Source organism: Mastacembelus armatus, chromosome 1 (genome assembly GCF_900324485.2).
Source record: "Mastacembelus armatus chromosome 1, fMasArm1.2, whole genome shotgun sequence".
Classification (NCBI taxonomy): domain Eukaryota; kingdom Metazoa; phylum Chordata; class Actinopteri; order Synbranchiformes; family Mastacembelidae; genus Mastacembelus; species Mastacembelus armatus.
In genome coordinates this window covers 1,774,133-1,793,728 of record NC_046633.1, presented here as the reverse complement: position 1 = coordinate 1,793,728, position 19,596 = coordinate 1,774,133, and the positions used below count along the sequence as shown (strand labels likewise).

Sequence of the window (19,596 nt, the reverse complement as noted above, 5' to 3'; positions counted from 1 at the left end):
GTCAAACGTTTGGACACGTCTCCATTTTCCCCATTTTCTTCCAGTCAAACGTTTGGACACGTCTCCATTTTCCCCATTTTCTTCCAGTCAAAAGTTTGGACACGTCTCCATTTTCCCCATTTTCTTCCAGTCCAACGTTTGGACACGTCTCCATTTTCCCCTTATTCCAGTCAAACGTTTGGACACGTCTCCATTTTCCCCTTATTCCAGTCCAACGTTTGGACACGTCTCCATTTTCCCCATTTTCTTCCAGTCCAACGTTTGGACACGTCTCCATTTTCCCCTTATTCCAGTCCAACGTTTGGACACGTCTCCATTTTCCCCTTCTTCCAGTCAAACGTTTGGACACGTCTCCATTTTCCCCATTTTCTTCCAGTCAAACGTTTGGACACGTCTCCATTTTCCCCATTTTCTTCCAGTCCAACGTTTGGACACGTCTCCATTTTCCCCATTTTCTTCCAGTCAAACGTTTGGACACGTCTCCATTTTCCCCTTATTCCAGTCCAACGTTTGGACACGTCTCCATTTTCCCCATTTTCTTCCAGTCCAACGTTTGGACACGTCTCCATTTTCCCCTTATTCCAGTCAAACGTTTGGACACGTCTCCATTTTCCCCATTTTCTTCTAATATAGAAATTTAAGCTTCTTAAGTCCAGTTAATAACCTGGAACAAAGTTAAGCAGCAAAGTTAAACTGCCAGAGTTTGAGTTTTTCCAAAAAGTCCTTTTCCTGGGAAGACGTAAAGGATTAACAACATACAGTTGTTCTGCAGCAAATCAAGCCCTGAAAGTTGTTGCTAACAATTCCTACAGGTGTTCCAACTTTTGCTGATTGCCCTCAGTCTGTATAAAAGCAGCGTTGGAACATTCTGTTTCTACACCCTTTGGACAATAATGTCCTGGAGCACGTAGTATATTGCTGTCATCATGGTGAGAAGAAGGCAATTAACAAAGGATGACAGACAGACCATTACAACCCTTAAAAGTGTTTCCACTGGAGAAGCTGCAAGAAAAGCCAAAGTGTCAGTGAGCAGTTTCCTACCCCATCAAAAGGCAGTGGAGGAGAGAGACAGGAAGGACGACTGGCAGACCCAAGGCCACAACAACAGGCTTAAACCCCATCGAGCTGGTTTGGGATGAACTGGACAGAAGGGTGAGAGTTAATGCAACACATATGTTAAGTGCAACACATATGTGGGAAGAACTTTCTGATTAATATTTGATATCTGTTATAGAAAAGATCCCACTAATGTGTTTGTCTCTTGCTTATAGATTTACATACCCCTGCCTGGGACAATGTCAGAGATCCTGGCCTTTTTTTTTTGCTAAATAAAACTGGACATGCAAAACTTATCTTCCTTTCTAAAATCATAATAACTGCAATTAAAAAAGATACTATCTGACCACTTCGCTTTAAAAAAAAAAAACAAGTTTGTGCATGATTGTTTTAAATCGTCAGTATTTCAAGGACTTGTAAAGTTATGAGCACAACTGTGTCTGCAGAAAGTGGCTTGAATCTTCATTTGTTCTATGCTTTCATTTCAGAGTAGGCCTACATTCAGACGCTGAACTGCATAAATTCAAACAATTAGTAGTGTGCATGATTACAAATGCTGTTTTTAATGCAAACAAATTGCTGTGTTCTCATCCTTTCATTAAAATGACACTTTGTTCTTTCTGAAGTCACAGAGCTTTTCTTTAAAGGGCCCAGATGACGGGAAACATCATCTAAAGAATCTATTCAGCTTTTTTTATGTAAGTATCAAATTAATTATTCCAAGTTTGGTATTGTGGTATTTAATGCATGCGTCGTGTCTCATTTCTTACCTTTATTAAATTATTTGATATATAGTCAGTAGATGTTTAAGCAAAAGCCAAAGGCATCTTGGCCTTTTTTCCTGACAGTGAAGATTCAGGCTCAGCTCTGGAGCTGAAATCTTTTTTTGGTTAATGAACCTGTTAAATTCACACGATCAATTATCAACAGCAGGGTTTTCTTTTTCTCTTCTGGGTGAGATTTTTCCCAGCAAAGGTGTTTCCATGTTTTACTTGCAAATGTCAGAGTTCTCTTGAATGTTCCAGAGATACTATACCTACTTGCAGATGTGCCGCCATGTGATAATGTGAACTAATCATTCTCACTGTAAGTGATTATCTGACTCAGATGTCATATCTGCAAGTTTAATTTCAAACTGTACTGTGGGGGGGGAAAGGATTTCTACAAACTGGTGGTTGGAGTTTGTAACTGTACTTTTCAATTTAAATCTTTATGGAACTGGGGGTTTTTATCGTGCAGCCACCCTGGGGGAAAAAAAACACCAGACATCCTGTGCTGGATGCCAACCTGTGCAGGTAAGAGACTGCACCGACACACACACACACACACACACACACACGTTTTGTTTGTGAGAAAGCTTCAGAAACTGCAGTGAAACAATTTTAACACTGGAAATGCAGATTGATCACATCCTGTTCTGAGAGCAGAGCCATCATGTGACCGCCCCCATCTGACATGATCGATGGATGGATAGACAGATGAATAGAAATGGAGAGATGGATAGATGATGTAGATGATAGATGGATATAGTGCATTGCATTTTAGCAGTTTAATAAATACTCAAATGATTCGCTTAGCAAAATAGCTGGGAAAGTTTTCCATCAGTCTAATTAACTTATTTTAGTTCTAGTGTGAAACATTTCATATTGAAGTGTTTTTCAAATCTTTGAGGATCTAAGACTGACATCCTGGGAATGGAGAGATTTATTAAGTTAAATTAAAATGTAAAATCCCAGATCGAAGGGGACCTTATTTTGAAAATCCAAATAAGCAGGCAAACAGGCAATTTGACTTACAGTCATGGCTGAACAGCTGATGTATCTGTGTGATGCTGTTCGCCTCTTGCTCCTACAGTTTCACAGGACGTCTGTCTGAAAGTGTCGGTCTCCTGACTGCTCCCTGGGTTATTTTCAGAACTACTTGTAGTTCAGGCAGCCACCAGAGGCCCGTGCTCTCCTCATTACAGCTAGAGTAAATGTAATTTCACATGATGGTTTGGTTCTCAGAATAGAATGTGATGTTTCCATTTTCAACAGTGCCTCTCAATTAAAACTCACTCCTGTAACTTCGTGAAAGCTTCTCTCTAAAATAGGAATCAGACCGAACTGGAGCCAAAACTACCGTAATCAGTTAAAGGCATATCTTAGGTATAGAGCAATTATAAGAAAAAGACACCACTGCCAGTCACTTCATGTTAAACAAGTTTAATGAAACTTAAAACCCCAGTGAACAATTTCAGAACTCCCCAGGTGCCAATAGGAAAACAATCAAATGTGAGTCACGTTATGCAGATGTGATGCTTTTTTGTCAGAACAACACTCATACTTCATGTAGTGAGGCCCTAAATGCTTAAATGTAGCGTAGCAGTGAACAGAAACGTGCAAGACTACTGATGCAGCCAGTACTGTGTAAAATGGAGCACATTCAGATTCTCCAAAATTCACCTCTTTATTGTTTCACCGAGAGACTTATAAATAAAACGAGCCATTCACAACGTCAGGTAACCTTCCAAAATGACAGAAACGACATTCAGCCAGAGTTTACTAAAACACTGATCACTGGCACTTGAAGTAAAGATATATAGTTGTATTTACATTTCTTAAACAGTCAGATCAGGTCCCCAAGTGTGAGGCTTGGCAGGGAGTCAGAGTCCAGTGTAAGTAAGCATGGTCCAGCAGCGTTGGTCTGAATGCACTTTTATTTGACAAATGGCCACTATATTATGTACATCTGTTGCACTATGATACAACTGTTCCACCACTACATGTCTTGATAGTCATTGTCAGGTTAGAAGTGGTGTTATACTGGACTACATTATAGAGACACGTTAGTTTGGAGCAGATGTACCTAATAAAGTGGTGTATAACAAATTAATGTTGACAGCAGTTTTAAATATACTGAGAACTGTGAAAAATCGCAGCATCTAAACTTCTTTAGGAAAACTGAACTGCTGCTTTAAATCATCACATCAATTAAGGAATTATCACAGCCCACTTCACAGATTTAGTTTTTTAATTCAGACGTGGTAACAGGCCAGATTAGGCTCACTGTAACACTCCCGTACGGATGTGATGCTACAGTTTTAATATGAACAGAAAAGCACTTCAGTCTGAAATGTCAAACAGCAGAAAGAGCAGATGAGAAAACTGCGTTTACCATCACAAACCTCTGCTTTGCGTGCAGAGACTGTACCGTGACTCATAACTTGATTTGAAACCACAAATGCTTCATTGATGCTCGCAGCCACTGAAGCATTTAATGAGCGAGGGTTTAATTATGTAAAAGCACAGTAAACACACACATGACTTACTGTAAGGACTAAAAATAAAAGCTCTGCTAGTGAAAATCATGAAATCCACCTGCTATAACATCTGACCTCTGACCTCTCTGGTAAAAACGAGTGAGTGTCTCAGGGGAAATGCCATAAAGCCTTAGTACAGGAGAGATGTTCATTAACACAAAAAAATCTGATTAAAGTATCATAGTTTATATTTACAGCAGTGCACCACACCCTGCTGCGGGTGGTGTGACCTGACATGGCACAAAGAAATAACATGACACGCAGTCTCCAGCAGAGGGAGCTGTAGGCCTAAATCTGAGCTGTGAGTAGCCACATCCTGCCCAGCAACTGTTCCTCCTCATTAGTTAAAGCTTGTCAATAAAACAGGCAAACCCATTTGCTCTGAGCTATGGCTCTCTCTCATCGCTCAGTGAGTGTAGCAAACCTTCAGCCAATCGTGTGCTTAACTGCCTGCAGGGGAACAAAGGCGGCTGGCTGCAGACCTGACTTCACCTCAGCGAGACGACTCGCTATCAGGGCAAGAAATGAACCGTTTCTGTCCGATGGCCGGAAAGCAGGTATGTGTACACTTCTCACAAAGTAACAAGCAGCTGAGCAAAACCAGCATCTAGTACCTGGGATGGGCATCACTTCTGTTTTGACCACAAACACAAAAACACCTGATTGCAGCAGTGACTCATTCTTCCTCTGTAGCTGTAAAATGTTTCCCTGTGACCTCAGCTCCATCATACTGGACTGGAAGGAAAGTCCACAGACCTCTGGCCAACTATTGCTGCCCCACTACTGATTGAGTTGATGACAGGAACTTGGAGTTAATTTCCCACCCTGATTCCAACATAGGCACATAAACATACTGCACATTTTCAATGGTATAAAAATATATTTCAGGCAACAATGAACAAAATTCCATTAGCCCACATACAAATAGCTGTTTTTCTTGATTTAACAGTAAATAAATCTACATTTAGCAGTGTCTCGGCTGATGAACAGAACTACAATTCACCTACAACATACATCGGGTTTATGGTTCATTACGGAGTGCAGCATCAGTTTAAATTAAAGATGATAATGAAAACAAGACGGAAAAGAAAAACCCACAACTGCTGTAGTTTCCTACCAACATCACAGATTTATCTGCTGAACTCATTTAAAATTTAAAAATGTCATACGCAAAGTTCGTTGGCTAAAATTTGTACAGGTTTGTGTTTTTGCCCTGGCAGCAGCAGCAGCTTCCTGTCCTGACATCCCCACAAGTACCATTACTTCAAACAATAACCATAATGCACCAGTATGAAATGTGTAACACTGCCAGGGTTTTCCCCAGTGCTAAGCTTTGTTGCTGACAGACACCAGCAGTTGTTTCCACCAGAATCATTAAAAGCAGAGGAAGGAGGATTTATCCTGATTTCTCTCTGCAGGTCACCAGTTTCTCCTCACTGTGAAGGGACCCATCCGTCCGTCATGACAGAGAGGAGCCGGTGAGTGGAGTTGACAGGTCAGAGGTCACTGATGTCAGAGAGCAAAGAAGAGAATGAGGACCACGATCATGACGGTGACCAGCACGCCAATAGCACACCACTGTCTCCGACCTGAAGGACATAGCAGGGGAGAACTTTAGATACAGAAATCCCACTTTCAGCCACAGTGTAAAATTATTGGCAAAAACGTGAGTAATGTGCCATCCAATATGTTATTAATAGCACCGCTAATTACTCTCACACACAGTATCATTCAATTCTTCTCCAGCAAAACCTCCGCTGATTTTCCTTTTGGACTCAGCTCTGATTTGCCTGTAGTTTGGAAACTACCACTGTCCTTCTATTTATAAAAGAAATGATTTACTGCATTATACAGGTTTTGTTTTTCTTCGTGCAACACAGCATTTATCATCAGGGACTGATAAAGTGGAGAATCAATTCAATAATTAGAGTCCTTGCTGTGTTTTAAAGCAGCCAGTTAATTATAAGTCTGCTTTCTCAGTGTTGACAACACAGCACAATTAGATACAAATTAAAAATAATTACCAGTGTGCGCTGAAAAGGAACTGTGTTTGTTTATGTGGGTAAACTTACTGCTGGTCATGTGAGACACTTTCTCCAGCTTCTTCAGGACCGAGTCCATGCGGGACGACGTCTGGTCCATCTCATCTCCAAACTCCCCCAACATCCTGGACAACACGACACGATGAAGTGTGGACATTAACACTCGCAGCAAAACACCCTGCTCCCCTGTAGCTATTATCCACTTGTGTCAAACCAATGCCAACTCTATGTACTTGAAAATTTGTTAAGATCATTTTCATCTCTACATGACGCGAGAGCCGAGATGAAACGTGTTCTGATGCTCTGAGTTGTTGCAGCCTTGCAGGAGGCATTAAAGTGGACTCAGCAGAGCCTGTAGTGGGGTTACTACAAATTTAAAGTTTGCCCTGAGGATAAAGTTAAAGAAGAGTTGAAGAGGTCATTAAAACGGAATTGCTTTAAAGTGGATGCAGCCTGAAGGCAGCAAAGCAAGGTCAGAAAATGTGGACATTCATTTTCTTGTAGCCAACTGTGAGTCAGTGTTTACTGATGACTCAAAGGTGATATAGTTTGTGTATGCTGCTAACTGTGCTTCACCCCATGAGGGTGTTCAGCTGCTGCAGCTGACATTCAAGCGGCGGAGAGAAAATAAGCAAGATTCATTCCAGCTCTGCTTCCTGAAGACACGCACCTGCTCTCACTCAGATATTAAAGGGATTTTCACATACTGACTCAGGGGTGGGCAAACCTGGTCCTCGAGGACCACTGCCCTGCTTGTTTTCCAACCATACTTGCACTGACCACTTCTGACAGGTGTGTTGAAATCAATCAGAAGCTGGAAGACATCAATTCACCTTGTCTTCCCCAACTCCGCCCTCATCTGAGATGGCAGCTTCCAGCTTCTGATCGACTGAACACACCTGACCCAGGTAATCAGCGGTGGGTAGTGGCCCCTGAGGAATATGGGTTTCCCACCCCTGTTAACTGCTGTACATCAGTTTTGCTTTCCTACATTTCCCAGTGTTTTAGACCAGGGGTCACCAACCCCGGTCCTTGAAGCCTTCCTTGTTTTCCAGACATCCCTGCCCTGCACACTGTTGATTAGCTGGATCAGGTTTGTTCAGCCAATCAGACACTGGAAGGGCAGAGAGAGGTGGAAAACCAGCAGGGCTGTGGGCCTTGAGGACCAGGGTTGGTGACCCCCGCTTTTAGATAAAGCTGAGAAAATGAGTAGGAATTGAAAATGTCTGACATTGGTTTAACGTGAACTTTGTATTTGATGTTAAGGGAGTACAGTTGTTACTAACAATTACTCTGATAATAAATATATCAAAACATCATCTTAGCCTGTGTAATGCTTGGTTGGTAAAGATAAAGGAAGAACTAGAAGATTCAGTATTAGTTTTAAATTCAATTTAAATAGTATATATTTCTCATTTGGCTCCACTTTATGGCTAAAATCAATGTCACTTACAGTAAAACGAGGTTTAGAATTAAAAAGCAGCAGAAGTTTAATGACAAATCGAACTGTGTGTGTGTGTGTGTGTACACTCACACGGCTTGCTCGTCCAGCTCATCCCCGATGCGCCCCGACATGTCTTTGAGGACTCTGATGCTGCCTGACACCAACTCCAGCTGCTCATCCTGCTCCTGCATGATCAGCTGCACATCGCACACGCACGCACGCACACGCACGCACACACACACACACACACACACACACACACACAAACAACTTAGTTCTTCATCCTCTGCAGCATCTTTTAGTATCATTCCCAAAACTGATTTACAGACTTAAAAACTGGGTTTGGGCCATTCCCCCTGTACTGTTTTCTTCTCTATTAAACTTGGTGAGTCCAGTTACTTCACTGATCATACTGGCATTTTAAAATGTAATAAATCAAAAAATGTTTCAAAACCAGTGAGAGAAAAGAGAGGAACGTGTCTACGCTGAGCTGTTGAAATGTCACAAGGTCAGGACTAATATTTCTTGTGTGAACAAGCAGTTTATTCTTTGATTCACTACCTAGCACAACCTGACAGGATGTGTGATGAAATATTTTCATCATTTACCATCTTAGGAAATAGAAACCAACAGTTCATGCTCTGACAACAAAAATAACCCTTAAACCGGTTAAACTTTCACTTTAGCACAGCAGGATACTGTGTAAAACAAAGATGTCACTTCTCTCGTCTTCATAAAAGCACTTCAGCAGGAATCCTATTCTGTGCTCATTTTCTGCTCTGGCAACATGATTCTCTGATTCAGTCTTACTTCTGTTTTATTCTTTCATCTGACACAGCAGATCTTAATTTATAGAACTGCAGAAATTAACACACTTTCAAAAGTATGAAAAATGCCCATTATGAGTGCAGCGGGACTTTACTGGAGGAGAGCGGGATATTTTCTGTAAAGTAACCTTGATCACCTTTTTGCTGCTGCATGTGGTTTCATCCTACTGTTCCTTATGTCTGTAATTCCTTAAACTAAAACTGCGAAATAAAGTAGAAAAAACAAAACGGGTGCATCTTTCCCTTCCTACTTTTTCCACTCTCTCAATCTCCTCTTCTTTCATTCTAATGTTCATTATTTTTGTTTTCATCTTCGCTATATTTTTTAAACGCTTCACAATTTTTCCTGTTACAATCTGTCCCCTCTCTCTGTACCTGCTGTTGTTCCTGTTGCTCTTGGATGTATCTGGAGTTTGCAGAGACCAGATGAGCCTCCAGTCCTGTCGACCTGTCCTGGCCCGATGAGGCCAGCAGAGCCTGGACAAACACAGCACACACAAGACATGTGGTTAGCACGACAAAAGTGCGTGTCACACACTGGAAGTGACAAACGGTTGGTGGACACATGTTTGCTGGAGCTGAACACATGCTGTTGAGTCCATTATAACTGCGATGTGTCAGAGTGACCTGCCAACAGGCGGTCTTAGCTGGACTTTGAAAGGTACACACACACATCAGTGATGAATGATCAGTCACCTTGTCAAAACTATGAACTGACTGAAACAAAAAAGTTCCTGAAGAAGGTTGATGATAGATGCTGATCTTTTTTTATAACAGCTACCTCAGTACTGTTTAAACTAGGAATGTTTGCATGTTATCATAACCATGCTGACATGCTAACGTTACATAAATAGCAAAAGTAAAGTAGTCCGATTAAATTAAAGCTGATGCTGGGCCTAAATGACCACTATACAGATGATCTCTAGGTAAACTAGATGATCTCTACACTAAACTCTTGACCTGACCTCCTGACCTGATTTTGTATCCATTATGCATTGTATTTTCCAGCTATTTGGGATTAGTACACCCTGAAAAGTATAAAACTAAGCACCATCCATTCATTGAACAGTAAATAGTTTTTGAAAAAAAAAAAAAAAAAGATACACTCCTATGGGTACATTATTTTACATAATATAAAAAAACATGTGTAATATAGTATGAAATTACAGATAATGCAATGTATCTAAAAGCCTTGTGATTTGTTAAACCTAGAACATAACATCTCTATATGAGGCTAATACTGACCTTAGGCAAACTCAAGGAACTAAACAGAGTTAAGGTGTCGCTCTATTTTCCATTCATCCAGCAATTTGGATTTCTGGAATCCAAAAAAGACTGTAACCTCGTGGAGGCACTGGGCCTGTCACATATTTATTCAGAGATCAAATTACACTTTAAACATGGGGAAAATATTTAAATTCTTATCTGCACTGAAGTGTTTATATTCCAAATTCATAATATATATGGGCAATAAATACAGTGACAGAGGTTCCTGTTGCTTTCTCAGTATTCAGTAATGTTGCTGCTAGACCTGAGGCCGTCACTATTCTCTGTTGGCAAAATCAGCCGTCTGTATTGAACTGCAAGTTTTATCACTTTGTACAAATCTTTCCACAAATGTTTTTTATGTGTTATATGTCTCAGACTGCTGTAGCACCATAACATGCCAAACAGCATTGTGATGCTAGTGCATAAACTTAAGTTTCAGGTCTAATGTTACACCTAATCCATTTTTTTATGAAACACTTTGAAAGTCTTCAAGAAAACCTGGAAATGGTGGTTACAGCCGTACAAGTGGTGGTGCAAAGAATGCAAGTTCTAAACCTGAAAACCTCACATTTCTTGGAGTTACATAATTCAGACCGTGTAACTAACCCGTTCCATTCTGCCCGGTATGTGTGGTCTTTTTGCATGTATTTGTGTTTCATTTTCCACCCACCTGTCTGTTCTTCTTCTCTGCCTGAGCCACAGCAGATGGGCTGGACAACTGGTCCTTCATCTCCTGCACACAAAAACAAACATTTGAAAAGGCCAGCTCAGTGCAGACAGCTTCATTAATGAGATTTTCTGCTGCTGTGCCAAAATCACTAGCTGGCAAATCAAATGCCACAAAGTCTTGTATTCTCTTTTCAGTAAAGCTCCTATGTTTGGCTCAGATGACTCAATTCTCTTCAGGTCTATTTTAAGGATGGTACCTTTGCCTGTAAGCCTCCAGTCATAAACTGACTCATTATTTCCATTGTGCCCAAAATGTGAATAAGCCAAGTCAGGAGTTAAACAGCTGTAGTGCAGGTAAATGAGTCCCCAGGTACTGATGGCTAATCAATTTTGTGTCTCCTTGCAAAAAAAAAAAAAAGTGAAACACAGACATTACTGTACGCTTTGGTGTTGAGAGCTGCTGCTTTGACTGATGTTTGATTGGCCTAACCTGTACATTCACTGTGTTTTATTTTAGTTGGCCTTCAGGTGATGTTTGTCTAGTTATCTTTCTTTCAGCACAGCTACCTGTAAGCACAGGTAACACCTTTCAAAATAAAAACAAACATTGCGTGCAGCAGTAAAGCTGAAATATAAATATTAAATAATTACACACCAGTGAATTGCTTTGTGTTTTTGTTATACACTATGACCACATAACAATCATGCACAGAACAACTGTCACTCTCCTCCAGCATGGCAGAAATACAGGCAGTAAAAAAAAAGTTTGTGTTGATTTTTACCTGGACAGATTTTCTGGTCCGCTCTACAAAGTCTCTCCTCTCCTGAAGTTCATTGTCTCCCAGCCTGAACTTCCCTGGGTTTGACTCCACAATACCTGGGAGAGTCAAGGACCCCAAGGACATGCTGACATTTCACATGACATTTAATGCGGTCACTCTCAAATCTATGCACTATTTTCAAAACCTTCTTCATGCATTTAAGGATTTAAGGAGAGAAGTTTGAAAAAGTTAATACATATTGTGAAAAAATATCTGAATACACTCGTGATTATATTATTATGACTACCTCTCTTTCCTTTAAAGTCAACGGTATTTAATGTCTTCTTTCCATAATTTAACATAAATGCAGTTTTAAGTGTCTTTTTATATTTCGGATCTTTCCTTAATTTTCATGGAAATAAAAATTGTGGGAAGATAAAGGCAGGGAGGGGGTGAGAGAGCGACACAAAGCTCGTTTGTTTTGAAAATACTGTTGGTCATGTGAAGATATGGGTTTAACAGGATGAGGGACAGAGATCTTTTGCTGTTTGAAAGGATACTAATGGTTTCACTCAGGTCCTCCAGATCCCAGTCTATGGCTCTCAGACAGTTCCTCAGTTCGTTGGCACTCCAGTCCAGCTCATCGCGACTCACCTGAGATCACAAAAACCAACACTCATTATCTATACATATACAGTATACACGTTCTACATAGCCTGTAGAGTTTCATATCAACCGCACCACACACCAGAATAATTTCCACTGACTTTGACACAGTTTGAACTTATATCTAGTGTTCACACACATGCAAATTGTCTGTAGATGCTCAGAAATTATGCAGTCCAAATCTGTGATCACATTGACTGTAGTAAGTGCATTTCTAGCATTCAACTATGATCAAATTTCACTTCGTTCGTGAAGGAAATTAGTGAATTAAACTGGAATTTTCTTAAACCTAACCTGCTGCACAAAACTGTAATTCCAGAGAGTCTTTACCTCCAATTCATCCTGACCAATGCAAAACTAGCTTTAAGGTCAACCTACACATTCTATTCAATCAGACAAACTCCACTGGAGGGTAAAATACAGATCTTCACCACTGATTGGGAGGGAGTGCCATATTAACAATAAAATCTAATTTTCCAGGTAATGCATGCCAGTAAATTACAAGGATGTTATCTTAATGTGTCTTAATAGTTTCCAGGTTTAGCAATGCATCATCTTAAGATATGGTAATTTCAAATTATATGCAATATCTCAGGAAAAGCACTGAAATATGTAAATATGAACAGTAATGTTAAAAGATTAAATTGCAAAGTAATTTTGCCATGTAAAAATTATTATTTTTGTCATCTATCACTGTAAACTGTCTTTGGGTTTTGTATCTATAACTTTTTACACAGCACTGTAGGTATTAGCATTGCACAGTGTACTGATACTAGAATTATTTGTTTTGTTGCTCTGCAGCAGCAGGTAGAGCTGTGTGTGTGTGTGTGCGTGTGTGCGTGCGTGCGCAGTGCTTTGTTCCACACTGGGCACAATGTGCATATTGGTTGTTTAGTTCTCTCAAGCTTATCTCTGCAGCCTGCAGGCAGATTTTATGGTTAAAAGAAAAGAGGCATGGCTGCAAGTGCTCATCCCAACTGTATACAGCTTATAAACAAAGCAGATGCTTGAAATTTGTAATTATTTCACTTTCATAGCTCAGTCAGGATAAGCCCATGGACAAATGTCTAATTCAGAGACAGTACTACTGTCCTGGATGTTTTCCAACTATCCCTGCACTTCCAGTTTCTGATTGGCTGAGCACACCTGGGAAGGGAAGGATATCTGGAAAACAAGCAGGACAGTAGTGCTCAAGGATCAGGGTTGGAGACACCTGGTTTAACTTTTTAACTATTAGCTTACCAATGTGACTAACCTAATCAATTTCTGTTGTTTATGGCCTCACTTTCTTCACGGCACTGACACTGTCAAACATTATTTTGTGTGTGTGTTGTGTTCTATTTATGTTTTGTCATCTAGAAATCCATTACTTTTCCTGATGGGTTAGTTTTATCTGTGGTTAGTGAGAATATGCACATGGCTCACCTGTGTCCCATCCTGCAACAGTTCTTCCCATCTATCAAACAGGCCCCGAGCACGACTGAGGGCCTTCTGCACCTCCCTGGATAGATAGAGACAGACAGACAGACACACAAAGAAAACCAGCAAAGGAGCCAGTTTAATGGACGAGTCCTCATCCACCCCCTCAAACACCTGGTTGCTGTTTTTCAAGCTAACGCTTGTTTAGCCAAAACAAACACCAGAAGCTTCACTTCGCGTCTTTGTCCAACTTCGCAGCGTCTTGTAAACTCCCTGGCAGAGAAGTTCCGGCTCAGGTCGAGTGTTTTCAGTGTCGAGAGATGAACCAACAACAAATCTCGGACACTTGTTAATCTAAACAAACGCCCACACGTTGACTAGTCCACGTAGCTGCTAACGCTGCTAGCGCTGATGCTAGTTAGCTACAGCTAGCCGTTAAGCTAACTTCCCTAATATAACTTTGTTATTAACAAAACACCGAGTTAGTGTCAGGTTAAGCTTCAGACACACAACAACCTAAAGTCCTCAGGATTAACGTCAAGCTTTAGTTATTAATTAGTTCGTTTCTTACCCCTTCACAACGAAAAATGGGTCCTCTATCGACATGATACTTTCTTCCGCTTCTCTCCTAGCGCATGCGCACTTCACAGGCATAGGAAAGTACTTTTACTCAATTTACTTACAGTTTTACTGCAGTATTTCTGTCTGCTGCTACTTCATACTTCTACTTCACCTCTTTACTTTGCTACAGCTGGCAATAGTAGCTGTTACTAGTTATACATTGCAGTTTCAGATTAATGATATAAAATGGAACCAATAAATGTAATTATTCATTTTGTTATAGTTTTAGATAAAATAAGACATTAGGGGGCAAATTTACAACCTTTGCCCACCTAGTCTATAAAAGCCTTACATCTGAACTAGCTCTACCTTCATCAGCTGCAATAGCCTATATCATCCTATGACAATAACAATGACTAACCAGCAGTGACATATTCTGCTAATCTACCACTGTTTGCACTTCATTATAATTTACACTACTGTCAAACTGCTGCTGTTGGCCTTTGCACCTTCCAAGGCCTTTGTTTACATTCATCCTCACATTGTACACTACTGCTGTATTTGCACCAAGATTGTACATATATTTTCACTTAGTCTGTACATAGGCTGACTTATATTTCGTATTTTAACCTTGTGTATACATCTCATCTTCTTACTCTGATGCCTATTTCATTGTTCCATTTACTTATTTTACTTTAGTTTATGCTGCTTATTTTGATTATGCTGCCAAGGACAGGGATAAACAGCATTTTGATTCCTCCGTATGTCCTGCACATGTAGTCAAATTGACAATAAAAGTCGTTGATCTTGATCACTGTGCACCTGATTATAATCAAGTAATGTGAATAACATGTAACTGCTGTAGGACTGTAGGACTTCTTGTTTCTGAAGATAGCTCTGCATGGCTACAGGTGTATGTGGTTGTTGTCACATAGGCCTACCCTCCTGGTGGCACTGCATTATGCATAAGAATCCTATAACATATAATACTGATCTTATAATAAACTTCAATGATATTTGACACTTATACCTTTGTATAATTTGAGTGCAGGATGTGTGTGTTTATACACTGTGGCATTTCTGCTTTAAGTAAAATATGTGAATAGTTTTATTGTAATATACACAATTATATTTTTACTAAGATACTTCAACTAAATTCCAAAAACCTCCACTGACTGATGACATTCTTCTGCTGCATATCTTTTCTTTCTTATTCCATTTAGTAAAAGCTGAGAAAAAAAGTTGGCACATGGACACAGCAAACAAATCCAGGAAAATATTATAATGTTTGAAGATAAAGAAATTGGCAGTTTTAGTCTTGGAAGAAAAAAAAAATTGGCCAAGTGGAGATTTTTGAAGAAATGGCATGTTGGAAGAGAAGAATTACTGGGGCACATCTGTATAAAATTAATTGCCATGGTAATGCCTGAGTTTGCAGTCATTTGCAGTAGAGGAGAATTTATACAGACACAAGTCGGGCATTTAACTCTTTGCAGACAACTTTTCCAAATGTTTAAGTCAAATTTTGACAGTGGAGATTGCCGCTCGTCACCTCCACTGAAAACATATTAAGAAGGTAAGAAGGACTGTTACTGCTAATATACACAGAAGCACTGCAACAAGTAAAACATGCTAGTGATCATGAGAATACTTTACTATTGTTTTAATACTGACTTTAAAAATGTGAACCTTAAAGGCTCTGTACATCCACGCAGGTGTTTTTACTTATTATCGCTGATTAACCCATTGCTCAGCCTCAAACCGGTGGTGGACCTATGATTGGAAATTAGGTCACATGATGTCACCCAACTCTGTGAACTAATAACAATAATTAAGGTGCAGACTGTTGTGCTCTGACAGGTGAGTGCGGTTTGTACCCAGCCACACAGTCACACTGTGGTGAGAAGAGGTGGAATCACTCAACATAAGTGGAAACATCTGTATTTGAAAAAAAAACAAAGAGATTAATAGGATTTTTTTTTTTTAGTATTGACTTTATAAACAACATTTTGTAAATAAGCATATAAATAATATATAACTGTAGATATTTGCCTTTCAATAACACAATGTTTCTTTCATAAATGGATGGCATTTACTTAGTTATCATGGAGGATCAGATGATATGCAGGGACTAATATTATTTTAATTCATGTTTAAAAATCATAAATTTATATTTCATAAATGGATTTAACTTAGGCACTTGGACAAATACACTTGGTCTGGCCCTGTCACTGTTCTGTGACATATACTACAATATAAAACTTCAATTTATGCTTTGATAAGTGAAAACTAAACACTCCTATACAGTTAATTTGGTTTGTTTAAAATTCATTAGTAAAGGGTGCTAAAAAGAGATCAGTGCAGGATGTTACTAAAAAAAAAACATCTGCTGCCTGGACATTATCTCTTTCTCTCTTTGCATGTCTCCTCTCTGTCCCACCCATTTGTTTCCAGTCCTGTGGGTTTTTCTCTTAATCCCACCCTGTCCTGTCCAGCTCCTTCCTTCCTGTCTTCATCCTGTTTCCTCCCCTCTACCCCTCCATCGCTCCACTCCCTCCCATCCTGGCCTGTGAAAATTCACATCTACAGTTATTATTGTCATGCTTGACACAAACACTCTGGAAGTGTTTAATTCTGAAGACACTTTCCTAAGAAAGCCCCCTTTTCTAATATTCATTACAGTATCTCTAGTCAGAGGTTTTGTTTTGACTCTAGAGTAGGCTATTTGTCCATGCGGCCCCGAAAGTCCCACAGTTACTCTCTAAGTTGGTTTGTGGTCACTTGACTAAGCGTAAATCCCCTTGCTGTTAAACTGTATTGCACCTGTATTGCAATAAAAAACAGAAACACATTGACATAATTGGCTACTTCTCCATCATCTTCACCTAGATAATTATTTAAACATTAAATTTCTATAGAGCATGTGACAGCATCGAGACTTTGACCTTCAGATCAGATAAGATAAAAATTTTAAAAATCCCCAAAAAACCCCTGGACTCAAAACTTTAAATTTTTGATTGCTTTCCATTTGTTGTATGACTCGATCTAACATGGCTGCTCATCCACTGTCCAGCTGAGCTGAATGCAGCTCTGCCCCAGTGGAAAGTCTGACTCATTTTAAAACACAGTGATGTAGCTAGGACAAAACAAAGTCTGAAATGAACTGAGCTGCTCTAGCACAACTGGCGGAACTGGTGGAACGTCAACATGCGGGAAGAAACAGAAAAAATTTTGAGTCTAAAAATAGACACCCCGTGTCTTCAAGTGCTCCTTTAAGGATGACCTACTTTCATCTGTGGAAGCCATGAATGCAACTCGCTGCTGCTGCTGCTACTGAGTGCTTTCAGGCGAGAATAGTTGAAAAACTGTTTGCATGCAGTTACTACTTCGATTGCTTGTTTTCTTCCAGAGCTAAAGTTTTATGCAGTTGCTTTGCAAAAACTAATATATAACACGACAATGATGATGTCATGATATTGAAGCGTCAGGATGCCACTGAAAACCACAACGAACAATCTGGTTCGTGCATCATAAATCTGCAGAACCGTCAAACAGGCTGAACCACCGGCCTACACTCAACTACTAACTACAAATACCAAAAATTAAAATGGTGGTGGAACCCTTTGGTTTGTTAAAACTGAAATAAAACACTGAGAACCAGAAGCCAGTTTCCTTGCATGTGTCTTTTCGATCAATAAACTGAACAGCTGACAAAACCTCGCACCTTTTAAAATCCTTCAAAGTTCATTAAAGTATCATACCAGCGCTTTAAACCTCTGTCCCCATATTCATTACATGACAAGCTAACCAGTTTGCAAACAATACACCTGTGTCTTACAAATATAAATGTATTTCTCCAACCTCCCTAAACGATAAAAAGTGCCTAGACTACGTTTTTGCTGGATCAGGAAACAGCATATGAAACTGTAATTTGAAATGATTTTAGAAAAACACTGAAAAATGATATCATCCTGTGTATAGTGTTTTCATGTCATAAAATGTGCCTATATATGGTAATCTGGAGTCTTTTTAAATCTATGAAATCTCTGATTTTCTCTGATTTACTGGTTATTGCAGTAGCAGTTTCCAAGCTGCCTGCTTATAAATGTTGTATTTTGGTAACTAGGTTATTTCCCAGTCCTACCAACCACTTGTTTATACTATAGCAAGAAATACTGTACAACAGGCCCCACCCTTTGGTATGCACACACACACACACACACACACACACACACACACGCATAGAGTTATACACACTTCACCGCCCATTTGGCCTCAAGCAAAGTCAGTAAGTACAATCACACATAACACTGTCACCATAGCGACCAGCCGGGCAGAGACCTAAAGCAAAGTCATGTTTGGCTGTTTTCTTTGTTCAGCTCATAGTGTAAAGTGTGTGCGTTAGCTGCAAACTGTGTGAGTTAGTCAGATATGAACTTGCAGCAGATACCAGTAATTGATTTGTTTATACTGAAAAATACATTCCCTTCAGTGGTGCATATAATCAATATGGACATGAGCAGGAAAAGGATTATATATGTGCTTTTCTGAAATGTACAGGATTTCTTATGTATTGTTATGGGTTTTTCATGCAAAATACATCTAAAAAAAAAAGGGAAACTAAAAAAAAGGGAAACTTCTTTCCTCAGATTTTTAAAGTTGGAAGAGTGCAAAGTTATGGTGTATTTGTGTTCTGCAAAATATTTCTGGGTGGCAGGGTATTTTTAGCTTAGTGATAGTCGTCATTACGGGTGAGATTTTTAACTTTTAAACAGCAACATAGCCTTTTCGCTGTCGAATGAGTTGTAACATCTTGCTGCCATTTCTGCAAAAAGTATGCACAGTCAGGGCACTCAGCTGGTACTCATTACAGTGTTTGAGTTTCTGATGCAAGGCTCACGTCATGTGGGAAGGAAAAGCAGTGATGGGAAATGTCTCCATGGTTACAACTTGCATGTTTTTACTGCAGCAGACAAGCAGGGCAGTGATTGCAGTGCTGCTGAATTAGCCTATTACATGTGCTACAGGCTGGATTAGTGATGTGGGTATCAAAGGTTTTCATTGCAATGATTTAAGAACCTCATGTTTTGGTATTTTCACACAATTGCACAAAGATGTTAGAAAACTACAAATTCCAGCGTTTAACTCCCACTTTGAAATGCACATCCTGGGTATTTGTGATAGACAGTAGTTATACACCAAATGTCCAGCTGGCACACATTCACTTTGCCTGTTGTTACTTTGCTGTTCCATCCATCCATCATCTATACCTGCTTATTCCTAACCAGACTCACGGGGATCTGCTGGAGCCTATCTTTGCTAATCCAATTTCTTTAAAGATCATTTTGATCCTCAGGAGGGAGATTTTGCTTTACAGCAGGAAAAAAAAAAACAGGCTAGATCTAATATGCACCAACAGGATAAGCTACATAAGCCTGCATTTCTTATAATAAGTGTTGTTAGGCTGCTTTTAAAACTCTTGACTGTGGGCAACAAACTGAAAACACTCTTTATCTGATTAAATTAGCACATAAAGAAGCGTCTTCCCAGAACAAAAACAAAAAAACAGACCATCATAATA

The 19,596-nt window shown here is 39.7% G+C and overlaps 1 protein-coding gene across 2 annotated transcripts; it reads right to left on the bottom strand.

Moving 5' to 3' along the window:
• Positions 1-5,217: 5,217 nt before the first annotated feature.
• Positions 5,218-14,092, bottom strand: stx10 (syntaxin 10). 2 transcript variants are annotated; one of them, XM_026304241.2, is made up of 9 exons: positions 14,026-14,092; positions 13,461-13,536; positions 11,930-12,023; positions 11,391-11,485; positions 10,610-10,672; positions 9,046-9,147; positions 7,934-8,040; positions 6,430-6,524; positions 5,218-5,946 (listed from the first exon to the last, which is right to left on the bottom strand). In XM_026304241.2, the coding sequence occupies exons 1-9, from the start codon at positions 14,058-14,060 to the stop codon at positions 5,870-5,872; spliced, it is 744 nt and encodes a 247-aa protein (XP_026160026.1). In that variant the 5' UTR covers positions 14,061-14,092; the 3' UTR covers positions 5,218-5,869. The 2 variants fall into 2 exon arrangements, with proteins under 2 accessions (XP_026160026.1, XP_026160027.1); XM_026304242.2 differs by having other exon boundaries at positions 5,218-5,863.
• Positions 14,093-19,596: the final 5,504 nt, after the last annotated feature.

What these genes read in the sequence shown, in the direction of transcription:
- stx10 (XM_026304241.2), bottom strand. Translation starts at nt 14,060, where the DNA reads ATGTCGATAGAGGACCCATTTTTCGTTGTGAAGGG. An exon ending in GGACCAGAAAATCTGTCCAG is followed by an intron (nt 10,673 to 11,390) that starts GTAAAAATCAAC and finishes TTTTGTGTGCAG; the next exon opens with GAGATGAAGGACCAGTTGTC. An exon ending in AGTGTCTCACATGACCAGCA is followed by an intron (nt 5,947 to 6,429) that starts GTAAGTTTACCC and finishes TATGTCCTTCAG; the next exon opens with GTCGGAGACAGTGGTGTGCT.